General features: G+C 36.4%; 1 protein-coding gene across 1 annotated transcript in view; it reads right to left on the reverse strand.

Annotated features, from left to right (window-relative positions):
- Positions 1-21,264: 21,264 nt before the first annotated feature.
- INSC (INSC spindle orientation adaptor protein) overlaps positions 21,265-21,955 on the reverse strand; it is a 103,322-nt gene continuing 102,631 nt past the window's right edge. Inside the window, exon 12 of the mRNA XM_086613505.1 lies at positions 21,265-21,393. Coding sequence (XP_086469631.1) covers positions 21,265-21,393 — 129 coding nt within the window. The remainder of the gene's footprint in view (positions 21,394-21,955) is intronic.

Here is a 21,955-nt window from a genome sequence, read left to right on the forward strand (position 1 = left end):
TGTAGTGTTACTTTCTCTCCTTATTATACGCCATTCATGGCATCTAGACAAACTTGCTCTTTCAACTATGGAACAAATCCATAAGACACCACTGTAGATGCAAACCATGTAACCAAATGAGTTGATTTTGGCACACAGATTGCTGATGAAATTTATGCTTCATTAACAGATGCCTAATATATATAATACACATATTTTAGAATTGACCTCAACCTTGCCAGGGAGGCTGGCTGACCCCATGAAAATACAATTACCTAATGAGAGATTAGAGAGTTTTGCTTATTGTATTTACTATTTCTAGGAAATTACTTTGTGTCTCTGTAGCTGTGTCAGCTTTCTTGCTTAAAGTATGTTTTAATGTTATTAGAGCTTGCAAGCTAAACTAGTGGAAAGGCAGGGAAAGGCAGCACAATTTCCTTTTAGATCAGAGCCAATGTTTCTCCAAAACCTTAGCAGGCTGTGTTTGCTGTAAGATCAATGCAGCTGAACACTCCACCTGCAGAATGAGCTCACTGTCTGTGCATTACGCTAGCCCTCTGCCAGTCCAAGTAGTAAGACTCCTGGGGTTGGTCTTGAACCTGCTACTCCCCACACTGGAGTGCTAAGCTTTTCTGCCAAGACACCAGGCCAGGTATTAAATGCATTCTTGTTTCTGTTACTTTCCAGCACTCAGAGGACCACATTAGAAAGCCCAGAAAACTTAATTGGAAAGCAAGGAGAATGCAGAATGCTTAAAGACCTTTTACAGACAGGAATATGTTCTCGAAACCAAACCAAAACCAAATCAAAAAAAAACCCTATGGATGTAAATATTCAGCTCACTTTTGTCTTACAGAGGCATCAAAATGATCAATCTTATTTGAAATAAACAAATAAAATAATCAGGACTGAGTAAGCTCATCTTCATTGTTGTATTAAATTTTATATGGCCTGCTCATTTCAGCATTTTAAGGCTTCCATCTTTTGGAGAAAGGGGCTTTATGGACACTGTAGTTCAAATACTCAGGTGTACGAGCCCTGGGGTACAAAACCACCAAGGACCTCCAAGTCAGTCTCACTCAGGACTTTGGATGAAGCATGTGCCCACCATGAATACCTTGGAAACCACAGCGAAGGGCAAGAGCGCTGCTTTTAATTAATTGGAGTAAAACTAGTGAACAGGAAAGTGAGGTTCCCATACAACCTATTTGGCAGGAGGGTTTACCTTAGATTTTATAGCTCTTGCATGGGAAAAATGAAAAGTCCATTTGTGGTTTTCTAGTTGTGATTATTGGAGGTAAAAACTCAAGCACCTCAGGTTTATCATTGTATAGATTGTATGCATGGGAAATAATGCACAGTAGAATTCGACCATTATATTAAGTCAAGCTTCTCACTTACAGGTTTTCCTACAACCAAGAGAGCATTAAGAAGCAATTCAAAGATTCTGAGATGCAGTGAGAAACTCAGAAGCACTTAGGCACTAGGATACGTTTTTTCAATATAAGTGATTGTTAAAATAAGTAATTTACCACTTTCTGACTCAGAGCTAAATTTTAGTCTTTCATTGTTTCACAAGACTGCTACTTTTGTTTATTTTTTCCACTACAAGAAGCTTCCTTATTAACCATGCTCCTTACTGCGTACATTTTGCTAGCCAAACTCTGATGAAGAAGAAAAGGAAAGCCTTCCATCTGCAGTTATATGTCTTAAGAGAAATACCTCTATGCTATTTTAAGCTACCTTAAACATGACACTGCCTTCAAGCTAGTCATGTAAGTCAGATGGAATAAAGAGGAAGTAGTTGTACAAGTTTGTGTAGCTCTACTATTTGCAATGAAACTGCATTGATTTATCTCTTCTGAGATTATTAAAACTTAACTGTGTTATTGAGTATGGAGAGAGAGATTTCCAGTAAAAAATTATTTAGCACATAAATAATAAACATTTGAAAAATCCACAAACCTTCATCAAAATACATGTCTACTGCTGTAAACAGCAGTTGCAAGTTTTCTTTGTCTTGATTTGGAAGGGTTTCCCATCTTGAACAAGAAAAGGTTAAAGAACAATAATTAATCTGATGGTTTTGACAGCTGCTACTTGTGTTGAACTTTGATACACAGCCCAGTCACAGGTTTCTTGTTGGTGGCTTCACAATAAGGTAATTGATCTAGATCCAGACTGAAAGGCAACTGTGTCTCATCACAGTCCTACAACGTCAGTCCTCAGCGCAGAGGGAAGCAGTAATTTAAAGAGGCTATTTTTGAATAACTTGAAAAGAAAATGCATGTTGATAAAATTTTGCTATTAAGCCTAACATATACATCAATTTTCATTTATATAAGAATAATGAATCTGCTTTCTCTCTGATTTGGCTAAGAACAATGCCAAAGCTAGGAGTGTTTGCACGTGACTGCAAGTAGAAGAGAGAGTGTAGCAGTAGAGTTACTATACACATTTGGAGGAACTATATCATGTAGAGGAATAGCTCTCAGCAGGTTTGATGCCCCTGACTCCCTGTGGAAGTAGGGAAATATCAAACATGAGCACTAAGGTGGTTTCGTCCACTTACATGACACTAGTGAATTCTTTAGATCTAAAAAAACCCACTAAAGGACACAAAGTGAAGATATTGAAATGGTCAGAAAGTTATAAAAATGCGGGATCAAGAGCAACAGCCATACAATGAGAAATATCAGAAGCTCTGTCTGTGTAATTCAAATGTCTTGATTACATCCCAGTCGTACTTAAGTAGGGGAAGGAAAGTTCTCTGTTAACATAAGGTTCTTTGATGTAACATGGCAAGATCCCATAGCTGAAGATTAACTTCAGCTTCCAGCTGAAAGAAACTCACATTAGAAACACACTGCTTTTCCTTTTCTTTTTTAAGCATAGGTTGTCATTAACTACTGGAGTAATTTAAGAAAGCAATGAATTTACTGTAACCCTACAGTAGTTCAGTCAAACTAGGAGGATCTCTCTCTAAAATCCTGGGCTGCATCCAAAGAAGAGGAGCCAGCAGGTCGAGGGAGCTGATTGTGCCCCTCTACTCTGCTCTCGTGAGAGCCTGCCTGGAGTACTGCGTTCAGCTCTGAGGCCCCCAACATAAGAAGAACATGGAGCTGCTGGAGTGAGTCCAAAGGAGGACCACAAAGAGGCTGGAGCACCTCTCCTGCGAAGACAGGCTGAGAGAGTTGGGGTTGTTCAGCCTGGAGAAGAGAAGGTGCTGGGGACACCTTCTAGCAGCCTTCCAGTACCTAAAGGGGGCCTACAAGAAAGCTGGAGAGGGACTTTTTACAAGGGCATGCAGTGATAGGACAAGGGGTAATGGCTTTAAAGTGAAAGAGGGTAGATTTGGATTAGATCTAAGGAAGAAATTCTTCACTCTGAGGGTGGCAAAGCACTGGAATAAGTTGCCCAGAAAAGTTGTGGGTGCCCCATCCCTGGAAGTGTTCATGGCAAGGTGGGATGAGGCTTTGAGCAACCTAATCTAGTGGAAGGTGTCCCTACCCATGGCAAGGAGGGTTGGAACTAGATGATCTTTAAGGACACTTCCAACCCAAATGATTCTATGATTCAAAAAGAACATACATTCACACAGCAGCTATAGGATAGATGGAAGGTCAATTATTGCCTTCAAGTCGCAAGCCAGACTAGATCATGCTGAAGCATCCCTCCAAAATCCATGACACAAAAAAAAAAGAAAAATTCAGAATAAATCAGTGGAGCTATGTAGATGATGTTCCTTAAAAAAAAAAAAAAAAATCAGTCACTTTTTTTTTTTGTACTTGTAAAAAGAGACATCGAAGGATATTTGTAGGGCTATATGTTAGGCAAGGGACCTCCCATCCTATTCCGAATATTATAGTGTTTGGATGATGACAAATAAATTACATTAATTGCACTCATTTTAGCAAACACTTAAACACCATTAGGGCTTATGCATACAATAACTGTGCCATTAGTCAAATCTGGATACCTCACTGCTGGTAATCAACATTCTGTCTTCTTCTAGTATAACTATCTTAATCTCTTTCTGCAAGCCTCCTTCAGCATCATTCAGCTTTTGAACACTAAATTAAGGACATTATAATTTTGCCTAATAACATTGCATGGTGTTCTCTCAGAGTTATAGTCTTCTGTGGGCTTATGGGCTTCTTGCAGCTACTTGCAGAGAAAAGCTGAAAAGGTTTTCTGCCTATGCGATGACTTTTTGCCATGCTGCAACCACCTGCTGCAATACTGTTGCTCACCAGCCTGGGCTGCAGCTCCAAGGATGTCATTGCATCTTCCACAGCCAGGAGGAAATGGCCCGCCTTTTGTAGGCAGGGTCTAAACCTTAATTAGATAATACGAGCCAGCTGGGGGATAGCCATAGCAATACTGTCCTCATGTTACTGTTATAATTGTTGCTTTGCTTCTCTCTTAGTCTGGGGGGAAGTAAGAGTTATTTTCTTTCCTATCCCTCTCCCAGAAGGCTGACAACCTAGGCCAGGAGGGACATGGAACATGATATACAGAGGACTAAAAATTGGGAAAGTTTCCTGCCCCTTGTATCCACTTCGAAATAAGAGAAAGCGGAGGGTGGAGCTGGGTGCCTTCTGAAAATCTGTTTTCCTTCCTTGCCCTCTAGCTGGCTATAGGAACTATCAAGCCCACAGAATCCAGGTCTTAGGAAGCCAATTGCTTACCAAAGCTGCCTGTGCATGCTCTTCCAAGAGTTGATCCAGCTGTAGGGGCATGTGCTCTCAGCAGTCCCAGAGTACCATCTCTAGGAGTCTCCAGCTTTGTCATCACTGTAGCTGCTTCAGCACATGAGGAGCAGTAGACTATGAGCCTTCTTCAAAAGTAGCTTGAAAACTCTTGGAATTTCACCTGTCCTATGTCAGTCCATGATCACAACAGTGAGATGATTTAGTTTTCATGTTAGAACCAGGGAGAAATTATTTGATTATTTGAGTTAGAGAACTCCTTTATATAATTGGGGGAAAAATTTAAAAAAAAATTAAAAGGTAGGATAGGAGGCTTTAAAACTGATTATTCAGGTCACAGAAATAGCTGTTTTTATAATCTCATTAGCATTTTTTCTATTTGATCAAGGCAATTTTGCAACTTTGTAAGTGTGGTTTGTCCACAGCTTTAAGTGAAGTTCAGTAATATATCAGCAGACCTGAAAAGATGAATCTTAGGAACAGAATCTCACCATTAGTTCAGACTCTTCATTCCACAGACAACACTCGGCCAAGATTCTTAAATTCAGCATTGTTCTAAATGTAACAGTTGTTCATTAAAATCAAGTTCTTTCATTTATGTTCATTCTCCCCCCTCTTGTGGTTCATTATAAAATCACAATTGTTGGTTTCGGAAACATTCCACAGTTGGGCTTTCACGCAGAAAGGATAGAAAAGGATCCACAAAATTGAACTAGGCAGTGCTACTAATAAGCTTAACAAAATGCAAATATAGTAAATAATGAGCTTGTTATTCAGGGTAATTCTCATTGCTAATTTAAATGTTCTCTGTAATCTTTGATTGAAAGCAAATCTTGTCACAAATGATATGTAATACATTTCAGACAGATTTCCCATAACTATTAATTGGATATCATGTGCTATTGTCTGGGGAAGATTTTAGTACTTGCACCCTTGATCATTTATTGTCTTAGTATCTTAACATAGAGTATTGTAGCTATAACGTCTTCAGCCAGATCTTCAGTTTCTGTAAGTTGGTGTAGAAATAAAATACTATGAACTTTTGCTGGACGGCATGCCAGCTCCCTTGTACACGCAACCTTTTGCATTTCTTACATACAGGCATGTTTCCCTGCCAGGCTGAGCACCCTGACCTGATTCAGCAAAGTGTAATTATGAAAAGTACTAACTGAAAACATACAAAGACTTTGTGTACAGATCTTGGACATTCAAAGGTCTGCAGAAAAAGTAGGTTTTAGCCATGAAAATTGTTAGAAATATATGTGGATACGCATACAAACTCAGGGAATCTCTGTTCAATTAAAAACGTGTTACTTGTGCCATGATAAATCTAGAGAAACTTGTGAGCAGCAGGCCTGCTAAATAAGATTGATGGATCGATAGGAACTCGTCAGTCTAGCAGATCAGAGACACAATGCAGGAAAGTCAACATGTACTAACAGAATTTGTTTGAAGGATTAAAACTTATTAATGAAGTCAGAACACTGTCATGCCAGAGTTTCTCACCATAATGCTAACTGACAGCCAAACAGTTCCAATTTTGTAGTAGATAAGTTAGACTATCACACTTATAATCTCTTTAGCCAGGCAGTCTCATAATCAGAGCACGCTGTTGAAGTGAAGCAACTCCCATTACTAGAAAAGCTGTTGTGGCCGGAGATCTACTTTGATTCATGTGACTCAACTGAAGGCTGCAGGAATAGGATATTACAACAGGTCATGTGCTCACAGGTGTGAAAATCAACATAAAATCTCCACACATCTGCAACTTTCAGAATTAGAGGTAGGACTGGTGGTAGACTTGCATTTCGATGAAAGACAGGAGATGATCCCCTTTTGTCATACCATAGTAATAACTCTCCTTAACAGCAGAAAATCCTTAAGGACAGCTTGGTGGAAAGCCTTAGGCTAGACAATTTTTAACAAAAAGGATATAATGGGTAAAAAACATCCAGGTACAATAATGTGGACCAGCTGTGTGCAATATTTGAAACAGTGCTTAATGGTGGCAAGACTTCAAGGAACATCATTCTCCCTTGCCTATTTCTTGTGCCTGTGTCTCTAAATATTGCAGAAAAATCTAAGTGCTACAGGGTCTATGAATGATTAGCTTTTCTACTAGGAAGATGAATCTGACTCCACTAGATAACGATGAATCAGACACCGAACAATCGTTTAACTTTGTACACCCGAAATCACAGAGTTTATTTGTCCATTGTATGCAAAGGCTGAAAATTCGAAGTGACAGATAAAAAAGAGTTGCTGAGAGCCTGTGGAACTACTTTGGACATTGGTAATTTGGCTTTTAGTTTAAGGTGAGCTGGAAAGCTTCTACCCCTTTCTTTCTACAATTTTTAATTGCATGACAAAATCGCGACATACAGTCAGGTTGCAAACTCTGTAAAGTCATAAACTCTATGGATTTTAAGAACTAAAGATTAGGCATAGACTGAGGGCATGAGATAGTTAAGTTGCAATAGCACATGGATAATATTGGAAAACACACCTCAAGGGTCCATCTCAAAGGCCAATTTATTGCCTACATCTTCCATGTCCCAGAGGGAATTATTTATTACTGGTTCATAGTACTAAAAATTTGAGAAATCCTGACCCCTTGCCAATCCCAGCAAGCCAGTCAGAGGTATTTTGTGCCAAGAGGGATTGCTTCATTTTCTGCAATCCCATCCCCCTTTCCCTCCCCTCTGCACACTCCTTCTGAGGGGAGAGAGAAAGCAGATATATAACCCTGCTGCTCCTGCAGGCCCAGTCTCAAGGTCCAAGTAGCCTCCATCAGGATGCAAGAAGAGCCTTCACACTCTTATTGGGCATGCAGTACACATCACAGTCTAGCCCCAAGAAATCAAGAGATTAAAGTTAGAATGTGGTTTAAATGGATCTGAATGAATAATTTTTAATGAGTGCATTTAATGATGGATGAGTTTCTTTCCTTCTTTCCATTAAATGTGGGGAGTGGGTTGCAATTTGCTTCACATATTCCTTTCTCATTGAATGTATTTTAATTTTTTTTATAGTAAGAGGTTGCTACTCCAAGCACAAACTCACTGTTCAATTGCAGTTGGTCTCATAAATCACTTAATATTGTTTCCATCCTCCAGTCTAATGAACATAACTCATGGAGTCAGCTTTGTACTACACAGACTCACAGAAAGCACATTTGAAATTCAATTTTCATAGTATTCCTGTGTGAGCTTAACGTTTATTTTCTGCCAACAGTTATACAATTAAAGTTTAATAACTTTATGAGTGTGTGCAGGAAATGACACCAAAAGCAACCCCAAGATGGCTGAAGATTTGCTTCCAAATTTGCACAAATATCAGTAGAAATTGTTTCCGCATTATTCATCCAACTTTAGACCTAAGCCAAATATGTCTTGCTAGCAGCCTTGGAAACATACGATGAAGTGTTTTAAAATTCCAGTAGATGTCACCACTTCTCCCCCAGCAAGTGCTTAAGCACATCTAAAAGAAGCTTTTAAAAACTCAGTTTGCACTACATCATGAGTTGAGAAAGCAGATAGACTCATTTTGCTTTGGGTTACTTCTATGCGTTTTGACAGGAAAAGAATACATCCATTTTCTAATCTGTGTCAATGAATTAACGAGCTTATAGAACTCATGCCACTATTGTAAACCAAACCACATGCAGATTAGCTGTCAACTAAGAAGTAATGTAGTTGCTAATACAAAACACTATCTAGTGTTGTATTAATTTTTCCCATGTCATTTGATACTTCATAAATATCAAAGTTTTCAACAATACTTTAACTGTAGCCTTGATGGTGACTACAGTTGGGTTTTCAGCTATATGGCTCATAACCAGCTTCTGCAACATTCGTTTTATTTCCCAAGTTTAAACAAGCCCCAGTAGTGTCTCCTCCCTAAACACTTGGGTTTGATTCTTTTCAACTTTCACTTCTTGTTATACACACCTCTCAAAAAACAAGACCTCATGCTTCAGTTCACTCGGTTTTCGTGGTTTTTTTCCATTCCCATTGGGAACAAGAGGCCCATAAAGCCTAGTGTTCCCACCCTACAGAAGAGGGCTCATATTCCTTCTGGCCAGCAACATCCAGACAGAGATTCCTGGTGCTTTCCATTCCCATTTGCACACTAAGTCTCCATAGGAGCATATATTATATTTTAAATATCAAATTAAACTCAAGGTCAGCTAAAATCTGGATCTTTGATTAAGGAGACACAATATCAATGGATATTCATTTGCTTATACTGACTTTCACTCCTTGCATCTAACAGCTGTTACATCTTTCATTGCGTTCTATAAAATTAGCAACTTCTCATGACTTTGTATTTATCTGTATCATGGAATAAAACAAAAAACTACTTACTCTGCTCATTTAAAAGAAACTCAAATCCACAGAACATCATAATAAGTAAAATCAACCTAAGAAAAACTTATCCCACTACAGAAAAATTCTGTAGTCTAATTTCATTTTCTGAAGAATTTAATATTCTATTTCTTTAGAGACAATTTTAACATTTTTTTTGGAAAAGAATACTGGCAGACAAAATTAGTTCTCAACAATTCCCAGGGCAAGAAAATATTTTCTGCGTTTTGATATCATGTGACCAGGTGGCCCCAAGAGAAGCTGACTTTCTGGCTACAGTCATCCCTTAAATCTTGGAAGAGAATTTGGATGCATAGCAGTGCATAATAATCATATATTTCTGATGAGTTCAACAGTGCTTTAAGGACTTCAGAAAGGTTCATTCGCAGGTCTTTAAATGACTTAATCTTATTCAGATTTGACCCAGATTAAAACAGCCAAACTAACTAGAGATATTACACATGTAAGGAAAATTGGCTCCTAAACATTTTAGGAAGTGAGATAAGATTCAAATGCATCACTAAGACATTTCAAAATGTCCTTATTCATGTGAGTGCCTCACTTGAATGAGTTAACTATTAAGCACTTTTTAAGAATATTTTAAACATTATTGTTTCAATTCCTTTCCCACCCAGCTGTTAAGGGGCCTCTAGGTTACTGTATTATCAATGGGATTTGTAGAATAGCAGCCAGAACTAACACAGAACTGAACAATAGCAACATTGTACTTCTCAACAAAAAAAGAAAAATGCAGCCTATAGTAAAACTTTGGGCTGCTACATGAGGATTGACCCCTTTTACAAGATTCTTCTGATCGCTTTCCATTTTTTTAAAATCAAACCTTCATGTTAGGCTTTAAAAATTGCTTTCCTGTTTACAAATAAGTTAAAATTGAAAAAAGGCTTTTTACTTGAACTGTTAAAAGCAGTTTGTTGACTTGACTAAAGGTATGCAACTGGAGGAGAATAATATGAGCAAATGTCCCTGACAAAATGGGCTAATTATTAAGTATTGCAGAAAATGCTTCAGTATTACTAAAATAATGGTGTCTGCAGAGAAGAAATATTTAAGTTATGTGGCGAGTTTGATTGTAGTTTTCTAAATTTTAGAAAAGCCTGTCATGAGCAAACAAATAATAAGGAAGATGGTTCATCAGCAGGCAAAAGTTACAAATAAAGCGGAAAAAAAGAGGTATGCAGACAAAATCAGAATTATTCACAGGGCTGCAATGCTCAGCTGTCCTGATATGAATAGAGAGAAGTTACAGATCAAGAGGTTTTTTTAAAAAGTAGGTCCACAGGATACTGAATTAAGGCAATAGATACCTGAACTGATTAGGGGCCGCGGAGCATTCTCCAAATTAAGCAGACTTGGTTGAACCTTCAATAGGACAAAGCACTTTCAGCAAGACTTCCACTCATTTGTACTTCATTCATTTCCTGGCTATTGGCCTCTGACGTTAAACAGGTTTTCAATTTGCAGGGCAGGGCTACAAAACTACTGCAAGCAAAAACTGTATGAGGTCTGTTCACTTGCCTGTGACTGAAAAAGTAGCCCTGGGTGAAACTAGATTTTCCTTTGTCCATTGATACTGGGTGTCTGGATTGAAGGCAAAAATAGACTTAAAACCTTTGTGAAATGTTCTGAAAGAAAAAAAAAAAAAAAAGAACTTGTTTCATAAAAACTTATGCAAACAGAGTTATCTAGAACTGCTGAGAGTCACCAGGCAGTGAAGAGTTGTTTCAGGAACTTAAGACAGTTTGTCACTGAGAAGTTCATTCCACTAGTGCAGTTCACTTAGCCTGAGAAGAAATGCTAAACTGAGATTTATTAAAAGAAATACTTTGTATTTCTAAATATTTATTTACCAGCAGCCATATTTTATTCTACTGATTATAGCCGAGACCCAAAAATAGTTTAATATTAGCAAAAGTAGCCTCAGAATCTTAATAAAAAATATAGTTTGTCTATTGACAATCACCAGAAAATGACCTGGTGTATTTATTTGCATGCAGCAAGAACCTAGAAAGCAAAGTAATGCCTAAGGAATTTTTAACTGATTTGTATTGTGGCTTTTCTCTAAGCTAAATAGTTGGGGGTTTTTTTAGTTAGCTTTTTAAAACAGCAGTGAAGGTCCATATGTCTTTATCTTAATAGAAACATTTTTAATTTAAACATAACCTATTCAAGAAAGAAAATTTATTAAGAAAAATATATCCATACTTCTTTAGTGAAAGATGTTCTACCTCAAAAGTATCTGAGAACTAATTCAAAACACCTGAAGTGTGAGATCCTGATGTCAATAACACCTCTGTACCAAAAACATGTTTTAACAATTTAATTTTCAGCAGCCTTTTCAATTATTGCCCCCACCAGCTTATAACCTTTAAATCAGAATTGAAACAGGTACATTTTTTACCCTCTTTTTTTGGTGAAACTATGTTGGAAGGAAAGTTAACTAATAGGTGCCATTCTCTAAATAAAATTGGAGGTTTTATTGATTTAGGCAATTTCACACCCAATATTTCAGGTACATTAATTTTCTCTTGCTTCTCCCCCTCCCTTCAAGATCCTAGTGAAGAGGCTTATTCTCCCTTCACCAAGAATTGTGCCTGCCTCACAAAATAACCCTCCTCTTCACTATTAATAAATGCATGGTGCATTAATATCCTTCTTCTGCTCACCATGATTCTAGTACATGTGTTCTTGTTTCACGGTTAATAGGATATTGCATAGTTGATGCATCATTAGTAAACCACCCAATTAATGCTTCACAGATAATTCACAGTTAATCATCAACAACTGCTAGAACAAACAGGTGAGCTAAAGTTCTAAGCTAATAAAGGGAAAGAAAAGAGTTCAGTGTGTTTTTGACTCTGTTCAACTGAAATTAGATGAATTTATCTGCTCTATGTAGCAGTGTGATGAAGTAAAAGAGAAATAATCAATTTAGAAAGACATTATACATACAACGAACACTACAAAGAAGATCTTAAATTTCTGATTTATAAGGCTGCATCTGCAGTACCGGCACATGAGCTTTCCTCTGAAGACTTTAGTGGAACTTATATGGAAGTTGGATCTGAAATTCATAGGTGGATTTCAGCACACAAAGAGAGATTTTTTGCATCCTTAGAAACAAATGAGTCCTTAAATGTCTCCTTTACCATGAATAAAAATCAAAACCGTGTAATTGCAAAAATAACTCAGATCTAGGATTTTTTTTATTGATACACATGAGAAAAGTGAACAAATTCTGAAGGTGATAAACGAAGGATGGATAAACGAAGAAGGCAGAAGTTCAGTTGAGTATGAGAAGCAACACAAGTATTGTTACATGAAAGGGGCACTCAGACGAGCTTGAAAACTATAGATGTATCAATGGCAAAAATGTTTGAATTCAGCTGTTCTTTTTGAATGAATGCTGCAGCTGAAAATGTGCTTGGACACAAAAGGCAACCGTCTCAGTTAAACTGTGTCAGATTATTAACTGCAAAACAAGCTAGAAACGCATTTCCACACAAGGAATATCATAGGGTCACAAATAAAAAGAACATGTTGGTACCTCCAAAGGAGCTGGTCTTTGTATTAATCTTTATTTTTAATATATCATCATTGAGTAGCCTCAAATAAATGAGGGATCTGACAGAACTTATTGTCATACAAAAAGATGGAAAGGAACACTCCACCCCTGTAGTTTTCAGTCTACATAGGAAAGAGAGACAAAAGATGAGAGTAGAAACAATTCACAAGTTCATCTGATCTTTGCAGCAGAGTCCAGAAATTTTGAGTGCTCTGCCCAGTGTTTTGGTAACTATTATAAATAAAATACTTTCAAAAGGGAAAAATAAATAAGATTTGAGTATTTGAGGAGAAAAAGTTGTCAGATGGTGATAACTCTGCGAATGAGAAAACAGCCTTTTAGCCTAGGTTAGCATTTAGACAAGAGATTGCCTTGATGAAGATATAACAGAGCAATGAGGCAGCCAGCAAACACAATGTAAAACTTGCCACTGTCTTGGGGTTCACAAATGTTGGGTTTGATCTTTCAGTTACTCTCCCTTACATTGGGCTATGCAAATCCTTCAGCTATGCTTCACTCTAAAGGCAAGCATTAATCAGTTGACATAAGGCAGAAAGGCATAGAGAAAATTAGAAAAGAACACAGTCGTGAAGCACCACACATATATCATCCTCTGCAGCATTGATGGAAAGTATATTCCTGATTCAAGATCGGGTGGCTAAGGTTTGCTGGCTCAGTGCTTAAACCACAGTAAACACAGCAGCAGGCTTCCATGCAAGGATTTAGCAATAACCTCGATAATAAGCAACTTCCATTTATGCTTATAACATGCCAGCATGGGTACTAACAGGATGGCCTGAACCACCTGGAATTAGCCCTCATTAATCAGCATGCTACCCATGATGCTGCTAGATCCCAGACTGCCTTGTAATGAAAGGTCCTTTCTTACTGTTATCCTGGGGTCCAAGCCTGGTAGCTGTCTGGCCAAGTGCAAAAATTCAGAATACAAATATTGACAAAGTGCTCTATAGCTACTGAAATGCTGTTGCCTTTATTCTCTTCTCTAATCATGGGGAAAAAAGGAGTAAAGAAATTTATTGCAGTCTGGCAAAAGTATATCCAAGAACAAATTTATCTCTGGCCTTCTGTAAAGTGATGGTGTCTGTGCCACGGCACGTTAATGGATATCGGTTTTAAGATTCACCTATATTTATCTTGTGGCATTAATTTATAAAAACTTCACCTCGTCATCTCAAACGGCTAAGTGAAAATCTCCCAAACACACCATTTCTGAAGTTCTCTTGAGTCTTTAACTGCAGGAAATATATCTGTCTATAACCATAACACAGTTTTTCATTACTTCAAAGAGGAACATCTTCACATAACTTTCCTTTCTTTTTTTTCCTTTTTTAAATCTTCATTAAGAAGGTGTTTAATAAAAACCTTGTTTTAATATGTTTTTATGAAGGAATGTATTTCTAAAGAGAAATCTCTTCAAGTTTTTCAAGTTTCAGCTTTATATCTGTTCAGCATCCATTTTTCATTTTTTCACCTCTTATTTATCTAATACCACACTTAGAGCTAAAAGTTTTGAGTTCAAGGAAAAAAATATTAATGTAACAGTAATTATCATGAGATCTTTAATACAATTGAAGCCAAAGGAGACAACTTGACAGGTAAAGACAAGAACCGTACAAGACCATTCTAAAACAAAGTCAGAAATGTAAGAGAATTTTTTTCTTCTTAAAGCTTAGTTTATTACTTTTTGAGAAAGAAGGGACGCTGGGTTTGGGTGGCGGTGGGGGGAGTGTTTGTTTATTTGTTTAGTTTTCTAGTAAGCAGTAGCTTTCCTGAGATGTGCAATGCTATTTATTAGCTCAATGGTATTTCATACATTGTCCAGGACAGCTCACTTTGGAGACCATTCTGAGGTAGTGTCCTGTGACTTGTTTTCTTTCTCTCTTTAAATGTAAGAGATTTTTCTTTAGTTAAAAATGTATAATCTGGTATTATATTCTGAGCTTGATGAGTTGCTCCAGTTATTCTTTGTTTTACAACACTGGCGAACAGGAGTCATCATCTAGCGCATACCAAACATCTCAGTCAGTAATTTCAAAGGAAGAGTCTGATGTTGCAAAAATTTCTGGTTTGATGGGTATTGTATTTGATATGTAAACAGCACGTGAAACCTCAGCTGAAAAAGTGCCTTCCTTTTGTCTCCACACTGAGTCTGGGCTTCATCTCACATGATATGAACTAATAGATGTCTAGGTGTTTAGACATCTCCTCCAAACAAATCATCAGCACTTTTTTCCATAGCCACTGGAAAAAAAAAAAAAAGCAGCTCCATGGCATTATGTATTCTCTCTTTCATGGGCAGTCATTCTTAAAAAGAATTGCCCACTTCTTTCTGTGGCCTACAGAAAGTACCTAAATTACTGATCTGGACTATACTTACAGAATTGAACTTCAAAACAGATCAGAATTTCCCTCTAGGGTAAAGCACATGACAGATTTCTTCTACTCCAGATATTCTAAACCAATAACTAGTATATCTCATTCCACAAAGTTTGTGTCCTTTAAAGGATGAGAGAGCCATTTAAATGACCAGCTGTGCTTCATGGTATTAAGTCACTTTCCTGTTTATCCATCCCTAAAGATAGGCTAAACTTTTGAAATCACTGATTTGCAGTAATTGCTGCTCCAAAAAACAGTGTGGCCTTTTTAATAATTAAGCAGTACAAAAGTTAAGAGCCGTGACAAAGGGCATTATATCTTGCTTTGTAAGGGGAAACAAGCATGTGGAAACAAGCATGTTGCTCAATGTACAAAGTGTACTCCTTAAACGTTCGTGTTTATCACAGAATTTTACAAGTCATTTATCTTTAGCTTCATATTGTGAGATTTTACTTATGTTTATTTTATGTGTTAGATCTCTACAGTTTTAATTCTAGCAAGAATCTTGAAACCTGGGCATTAGCTCTGGCTCTTCTTTACTGTAGTGCAGGCACACTGACTTACCATAGCTTCAAAGAAGGCTTCCCTGGATGATCCGAGCCCATTCCATAATTACTCTTTTGATGCAAGTGAGAACATACCTGGCTGTTTCTGGATCCTTTTAGATGTATCTTCTCAATTTATCATAAACTTTGCCTTATTTGATGAGCATACATAACGGATATATCTTGTTAGGCATATCCTTCCAGAACTACTAAAAAAGAAGATTTTTACATTATAGAGTATTAAAAAAAAATTCAAACTAATTTTTTATATGCACCAAAATTAGTCAGTTACTTTGAAGATGTGTATGTATTGTTAGGTCATATTCTAAAAGTTGTGGAGGACATGGATAAAAGCTAGTTAAAAGACAGTGGTAATATCCAGAAAGCTTGAAGAAAACGGTACAAACAATGTACCTTCCAGTGAGACCTTTGTGACACAGGTGATCACAACAGTGATAGAAAAGATACTGCGTTAGACACACTTCCTTCTTCATGCCATTTAAGCCTTTAGATCCCTTTTAATTCGTCTCTAAAGAAAATTAGCAGTATTACCTACAACACTTTTTTCTTGCACTGGTTTCCCATAGGTTCTATTGGGCTCTACGCGCACTTGAATTATTAAACCAAGAAGTCATGGATTGAATGCTAAAAAGAAAAGAGAAAAATCTTTGATTTCCCAGTGTTTTGTCTGTAGATCTAGTGGTTTTCCTTTATTAGTTTGATTCAGTGATTATTTGGCAGGGAACCGATCAATTCATAAACTCTTAGTTAGCAAATCTGCTTGTAGAAGCACCAATACTTTTAAGTAGACCATTATAGATATGTTTTCTCTCATGTTTTCTGAATATGCTGGTTCTTCCCCCTGTTGTGGGAACAATAATCATTTATTTTATTTCGAGGTGATCTAGAGTACATTTCTTTAACAAGCTATTTTTGTTACTTAGTTTCTCCGTGAAAACCTTACCAATATAATAATCAGATCTACCAGACATGGGAATTTAAATCTCTTCTATTCAGGTAACTAGCAATTATACAAATAACATTCCCAAGAGGCAGAAATTTGCCACAGCTAGAGAAAGAGAAACTCAGACCCAAGAGCAAACTAGAAAGCAGAGATAAGAATTTCTGCAAAGCAACTAAGTATCTAAAACAGATAACCCTGCATTTAACTTGTTCCTGGTTCTTTAACCTGTCAAGGGCTGAAACTATTCCCCTACCACCCCACCAGCTAAGCACTTCCAACTCAAATGAACAAATTCACTCTAGATCTATCTTTAAATGCCCAATGACATCTTCCCTCCCATCCCTTAAAAATCAGAACACTAGTGAATAATTTACCATTTCTAGAGTGTTACTTTAAATACATTAAATTTAACCTAAATTTAAACCAAAAATCAAAGGAGATTTCTCAAAATACAGAAGCTAACGTTTTCCTGACTATTCATTGCTGTTATTTAAAAGGATATGGCGAACACACGTATTTAGAACAAGCCATACAAGATACCAGAATGAGTCTTGTACTAACGCAATGTGAAACCCTGCAATCCAAGTTCCATCTTGTGGATGCTGACAGACAACCCTAAAAAATAGTAAGACATCTATTTCACCAAGACATTATCTTATCCCTTTTTAAGTACTTCAAACAAAACAGGTCAGACAGTTACATCCCACATAAATGATTCATGTACCAAACACATAATAAACTGAGAAATAAAATTTATTCTACAAATGAAAAATATGAGCCCTGAATATCTGTAAACAGTTCAAACTAAAGCTGAAAACTGGACATATTGTCCAAAGTCACTGGAACATTAAGCAAAGTTACAAAGAATCCTGCAGTTTACTGCACATTTGTTTAACATTTCTAATCTCATACAAAATCTAAAATGTTCAGAAAAATTTAAATGAAATTACAACATTTCTGACAAGCATAAGATTCAGTTTCCAGAATTATTAAGCTAATATCTAACCTACATGCAATCTCCATAGGTCAATGAGTCCATCTATATGAATTCGTATGTAAATGTAATACACATACTCTCTACTTCACTCTACTAACTTTATATATACACACACAAGAAGTCCAAAGATTGAGCCACCAAAATATGTTTTAGTGAAAATATTTTGATATAAAATACTTTGTTTTATACCAAATTGAAATTAAATATGTATATTTTGACTTAAACTTCCTTTTTTTTTGGTTTAAAAATTGAAAAATCACTTTCGATTCAACCAGAATTCATTCACAAGTAATGAGAAAATAAAATTTCAGTATTTTTAATGACTTTTTATTTCCAAATTAATAAAGAGGAAAGGAAGAGGTATGTGTATTTTCTCATAAACTTCAGCACATACAAAAATATAATGCACAACTTCAGGTGAAAAATTCAGGCCTAGAAAAAATGGTTTCAATGACACTTAGGTGATAGCAAGTCTGAACCGACTCTTCCAAGATACATTTTTCTACTACAAATATGAGAACCACCTAAATGTATTTTGTTTCTGTAATGAAAACAGCCACATTCATAACATGAACACGTATAAATGGACAATATGGGCCTAGAATTGGCTACATATTTACAGATTGAGAGCATCTGTAGTAAAATCAATCTATGTGGATTCACATCATTGTATCGGAGAGCAAATTAGAGTCATTCATTGCTACTGGCCTGCTCACTGAATATTTGATTGACCTGTTAGAAATGGCTTTAAAATGTTACAGGTCGTAACGGCATTTTCTCAATAGCTACTTCAGTTCACTTTACATGTGTGGACACTACGTTGCATGATGCACTGTAATACTGAAATAAAGCACTTTTTTTTGTTGTAGTGATTTATCTTGGTAAGCTACAAAACATGCTGTTATAACCCATCTACACTATTTCTTTTCATTAATTTCTAATTCAGCTTCCAGAGGAACAAGCGTTTCCTGCCGAGGTGAGGACACAACGGAGAACAGTGCTACTATATACTACTACCATCAGCAAAAGGTGAGTCTCAAAAGAATCATAAACGAGTTGTTGCAGAGTTTGTACACCCTCGTCTCAGACGACAGGATGGATTGGCATGAGAATTGGTACCATGCCTACACCTGGGACATTAATTTTGATTTTCTGTTTTTAAAGACTGCTTGGCAGCACTGAAAGAAAAACTGCTTAAAAGCACAGTCTTCTGATCTCCAACTGCACCCAAATGATATTCTTCTGCTATGTTTTATTCTGCTCTGAATTTTATATATATATAAATAAAAAGATATATATTTAATCTTGCTATCATCTCAAGGTTGAGCTGCACTTCTAAGGACCAAGAAGTTAGGTCTTTTGCCTTGAGAAGGCTGAAGTTTCCCTGGTTTTACTTATCAATCTGATCTAGGAGCAACAGCTATCCAACAGTCTGATTCAGTCCATGCTCCCTTTCCACAAAAGAGACTGTTCCATTCGTGCTAACGTGATGCTGATATAGTCCACTGCCATTTTACTGAGTAATTTTAGTATCATTTGATATTCGGATCCCCTAATTTTTGCATGCAACTATTTTTAGTGCTCATAAAAATATTCCATTGTCTTGATGATGAGATCAAGAGACCTCCAATTTATTTTTTTTTTCAATAAGATTTTAATTTTACCTATTATGGGATAAACCCTACCCCATCTACAAACAAATATCTCTGGTGTTGCAGCCGACAGAACAAGGTTCGGTACAGCACATTCAAAACAGAATTCGATGTGTTGTATTCTATTGGGGATTATCACGCTATCAGCATGATACCAATAGGACCTTTTCGAGTTAATTTTTTATGAGATTTCGGAGTTCATTGCTTACACCAAGAGCCTTGATTTTACCATGTAAAGGATCCATGGTTCATACACACATTTCTGCTTAGTGAGGAAAGTGTTAAAGTTTGTCACTTGTATAATATTTTTAAAGCTGTGTAGGATGATATATCTTAACAATCTTGGAAGTTTAAGAAGCTGTCTCCAAGCAAGCAAACAAAGCAGAATTCATCTCTGCTTTTACTACAAAATTACATCTGTGAAACATCTGATTCAATGCTTATCTTTGAGTAGTTGCTTATGACAGAGGTCATTGTATGTTTTCTAATGTTTTAAAACTTCAGCCAAGATAGAGCTCATAGTTAAATGAAGAGATCACAAGGAAGAAATATTAAGGCAGAGACTTCTTAATCCATATACTCACGGGGAGAAGAAAGTAGCCACCATTTATCACTGCCTGAAGCAGGACAGATTTCTCAGACACAGAAAACGCAGAAGGCAATCACAGCTTAGCAATTTCCTGGTGCCTTTCATCTAAACACCACATAATACTAAATAAACATTAATGAATTAAGCTGCTTAATGTATCTACAAAGTAAGTACAGTAAAGAAGGAAGGTACTTACTTTTTTGGCAGATGTCCTAGTACCCTAAACTTGCTGATCATAAAATGATCCAGAGAAATAGTTGCAAGCCATCAAGAAAAAAAATTCATATAATTCATAATCTATGAAGTGTTTTGTGAGAAGTTGGGGGAAAAACACTCTCAAGATATTGCTGGTCGAGTAATTTTAAATTTGTATGGTTTCTTCATGAAAAGAAAAAGGCAAATTTTAAAAGGAATGTTCATGAAAAAAAATATCTGGTTTAGAATCAATTCTGTTCTTTGTTATCCATTTGTAAAATCTCCTTTGGTCAGCTCCAAGAGCTCCTAAAAGTCCCATTTCACAGTTTTAGAAATATAGGACTAGTTAGGAAAGCAAAAAAAAAGGAAATTCAAGTTACAATTAATTTATTTGTTCTGATTATTTAGTGTATGCATGAAGAAATTTCAGAAAAGTAGTAGTTTGAATATTTAAAGTATGTCTGGACATGCTTGCTTCCTGTCTTGGAAAGGAAGGACAATTGTCAGTGTAATGATTCTAAATCTTATGTGGATACCTTCACATTGATGACGTGTTTGATTTCATAAAGATTTTTCTAGAAGTCTCTCAATTTCTTCAGGAAATTTCAGTACAGGTAAATAAAAGAAGAGTTGTCTGCAAGCGTGTATCCTCTAATGGAAAACATCTCCATACTATTTCAGAACGTCCTCTAACATCATTCCAAGCCAGTATGTGAAAATTTTCTAAAAAAATTTTGTCAGCTAATCACAATTACACATAATTATATTAAAAAATAGCAACAGTTAAGAACTGGACTCAGATTGTAACATCCCTTTCATTTCAAACTATATACTTACACCTATAAGGATTATTTTTCTTCTAATACAACAAACGCATGAAACTAAAGCATTTCTTAAAAAAACCTACAAAACGTTCTAACTGTAGAAAAATACCAGTGATAAAATATTATTAGAAGTATTTAAAATCAGAGCACCAAATTCTTGGCTTCGTTACCTTGCTTCAACTCTATTAAACAAGACAACAACATTTGGTTAGATCGCAGTGATAAGGTCTGTTGATGTGTCTTGGTATGGCATGAAAACAAAATTGAAAAATTACCTTTGCAAACCACTGAAACAAGTTTGCTCACTCTGCTTCTTTGCTCCTACAAACCACATGGTCATGATTTTAAAAAATAAATAAGTCATAAATAACAATAGGACCCAAACTAAATAAAACTATGTATGTGTATCTTATTGTATAACTATCATCTTGATTATTTCTCAAAGGTTTTTGGCTCACATTTATACAAAGCTCTCTTCCATATTTGTGCATAGCAGAAAGGAATCCACAAGTCTGGGCTTCACTAGCTGCTGAAAATCTGAATCTTCAAGTCCATCAGGACTCATAACTGCTAGTCTTCGTAAGGCTGCCTAGAAAAACAAAACAACATAATATTAATACTGTTAAGGTTTGAAAAAATCTTCATTGCAGGAATCCATTATAATTATCTCTAAATAATAGCCAAGTCTCAAAACCGAACCGTGCAGGTCTACAGACTCTTGCACCTGGCTAATTGCTCGCTACTGCCTTCCTCTGTGAAACGAATCTCCCCTCAAATGCAGCTATTAACTGACAATTCCTTGGGGGCACATAACTCTTAGACCTGAGCAGCAGGGACAGTGTGATATTAAAGAAAAGAACAGAGAGGTGAGAGTCAGAGCACTGTGATTGTACACCTATCTCTGATCTGTTGCACACCTCACACTGCCTCTTTTGTATCTCCACTATCAGCTTTGGTCTTATTTATGAGAACTTTAAGCCATCTGATTCAGAAAATGTCTACTACTGAAGTTTTATGCTATGCCCATAACAGAGATCTTTTAAATATGAAGATATTCGAAAGAAGCTGTACATTTTAAAACCATTTGGGAACAAATAAAAATGTCAGTTGTTACGACTATGAGGCTGCACAATTCAAATTGCATTGATGAT

Source organism: Tauraco erythrolophus, chromosome 6 (genome assembly GCF_009769465.1).
Source record: "Tauraco erythrolophus isolate bTauEry1 chromosome 6, bTauEry1.pri, whole genome shotgun sequence".
NCBI lineage: Eukaryota > Metazoa > Chordata > Aves > Musophagiformes > Musophagidae > Tauraco > Tauraco erythrolophus.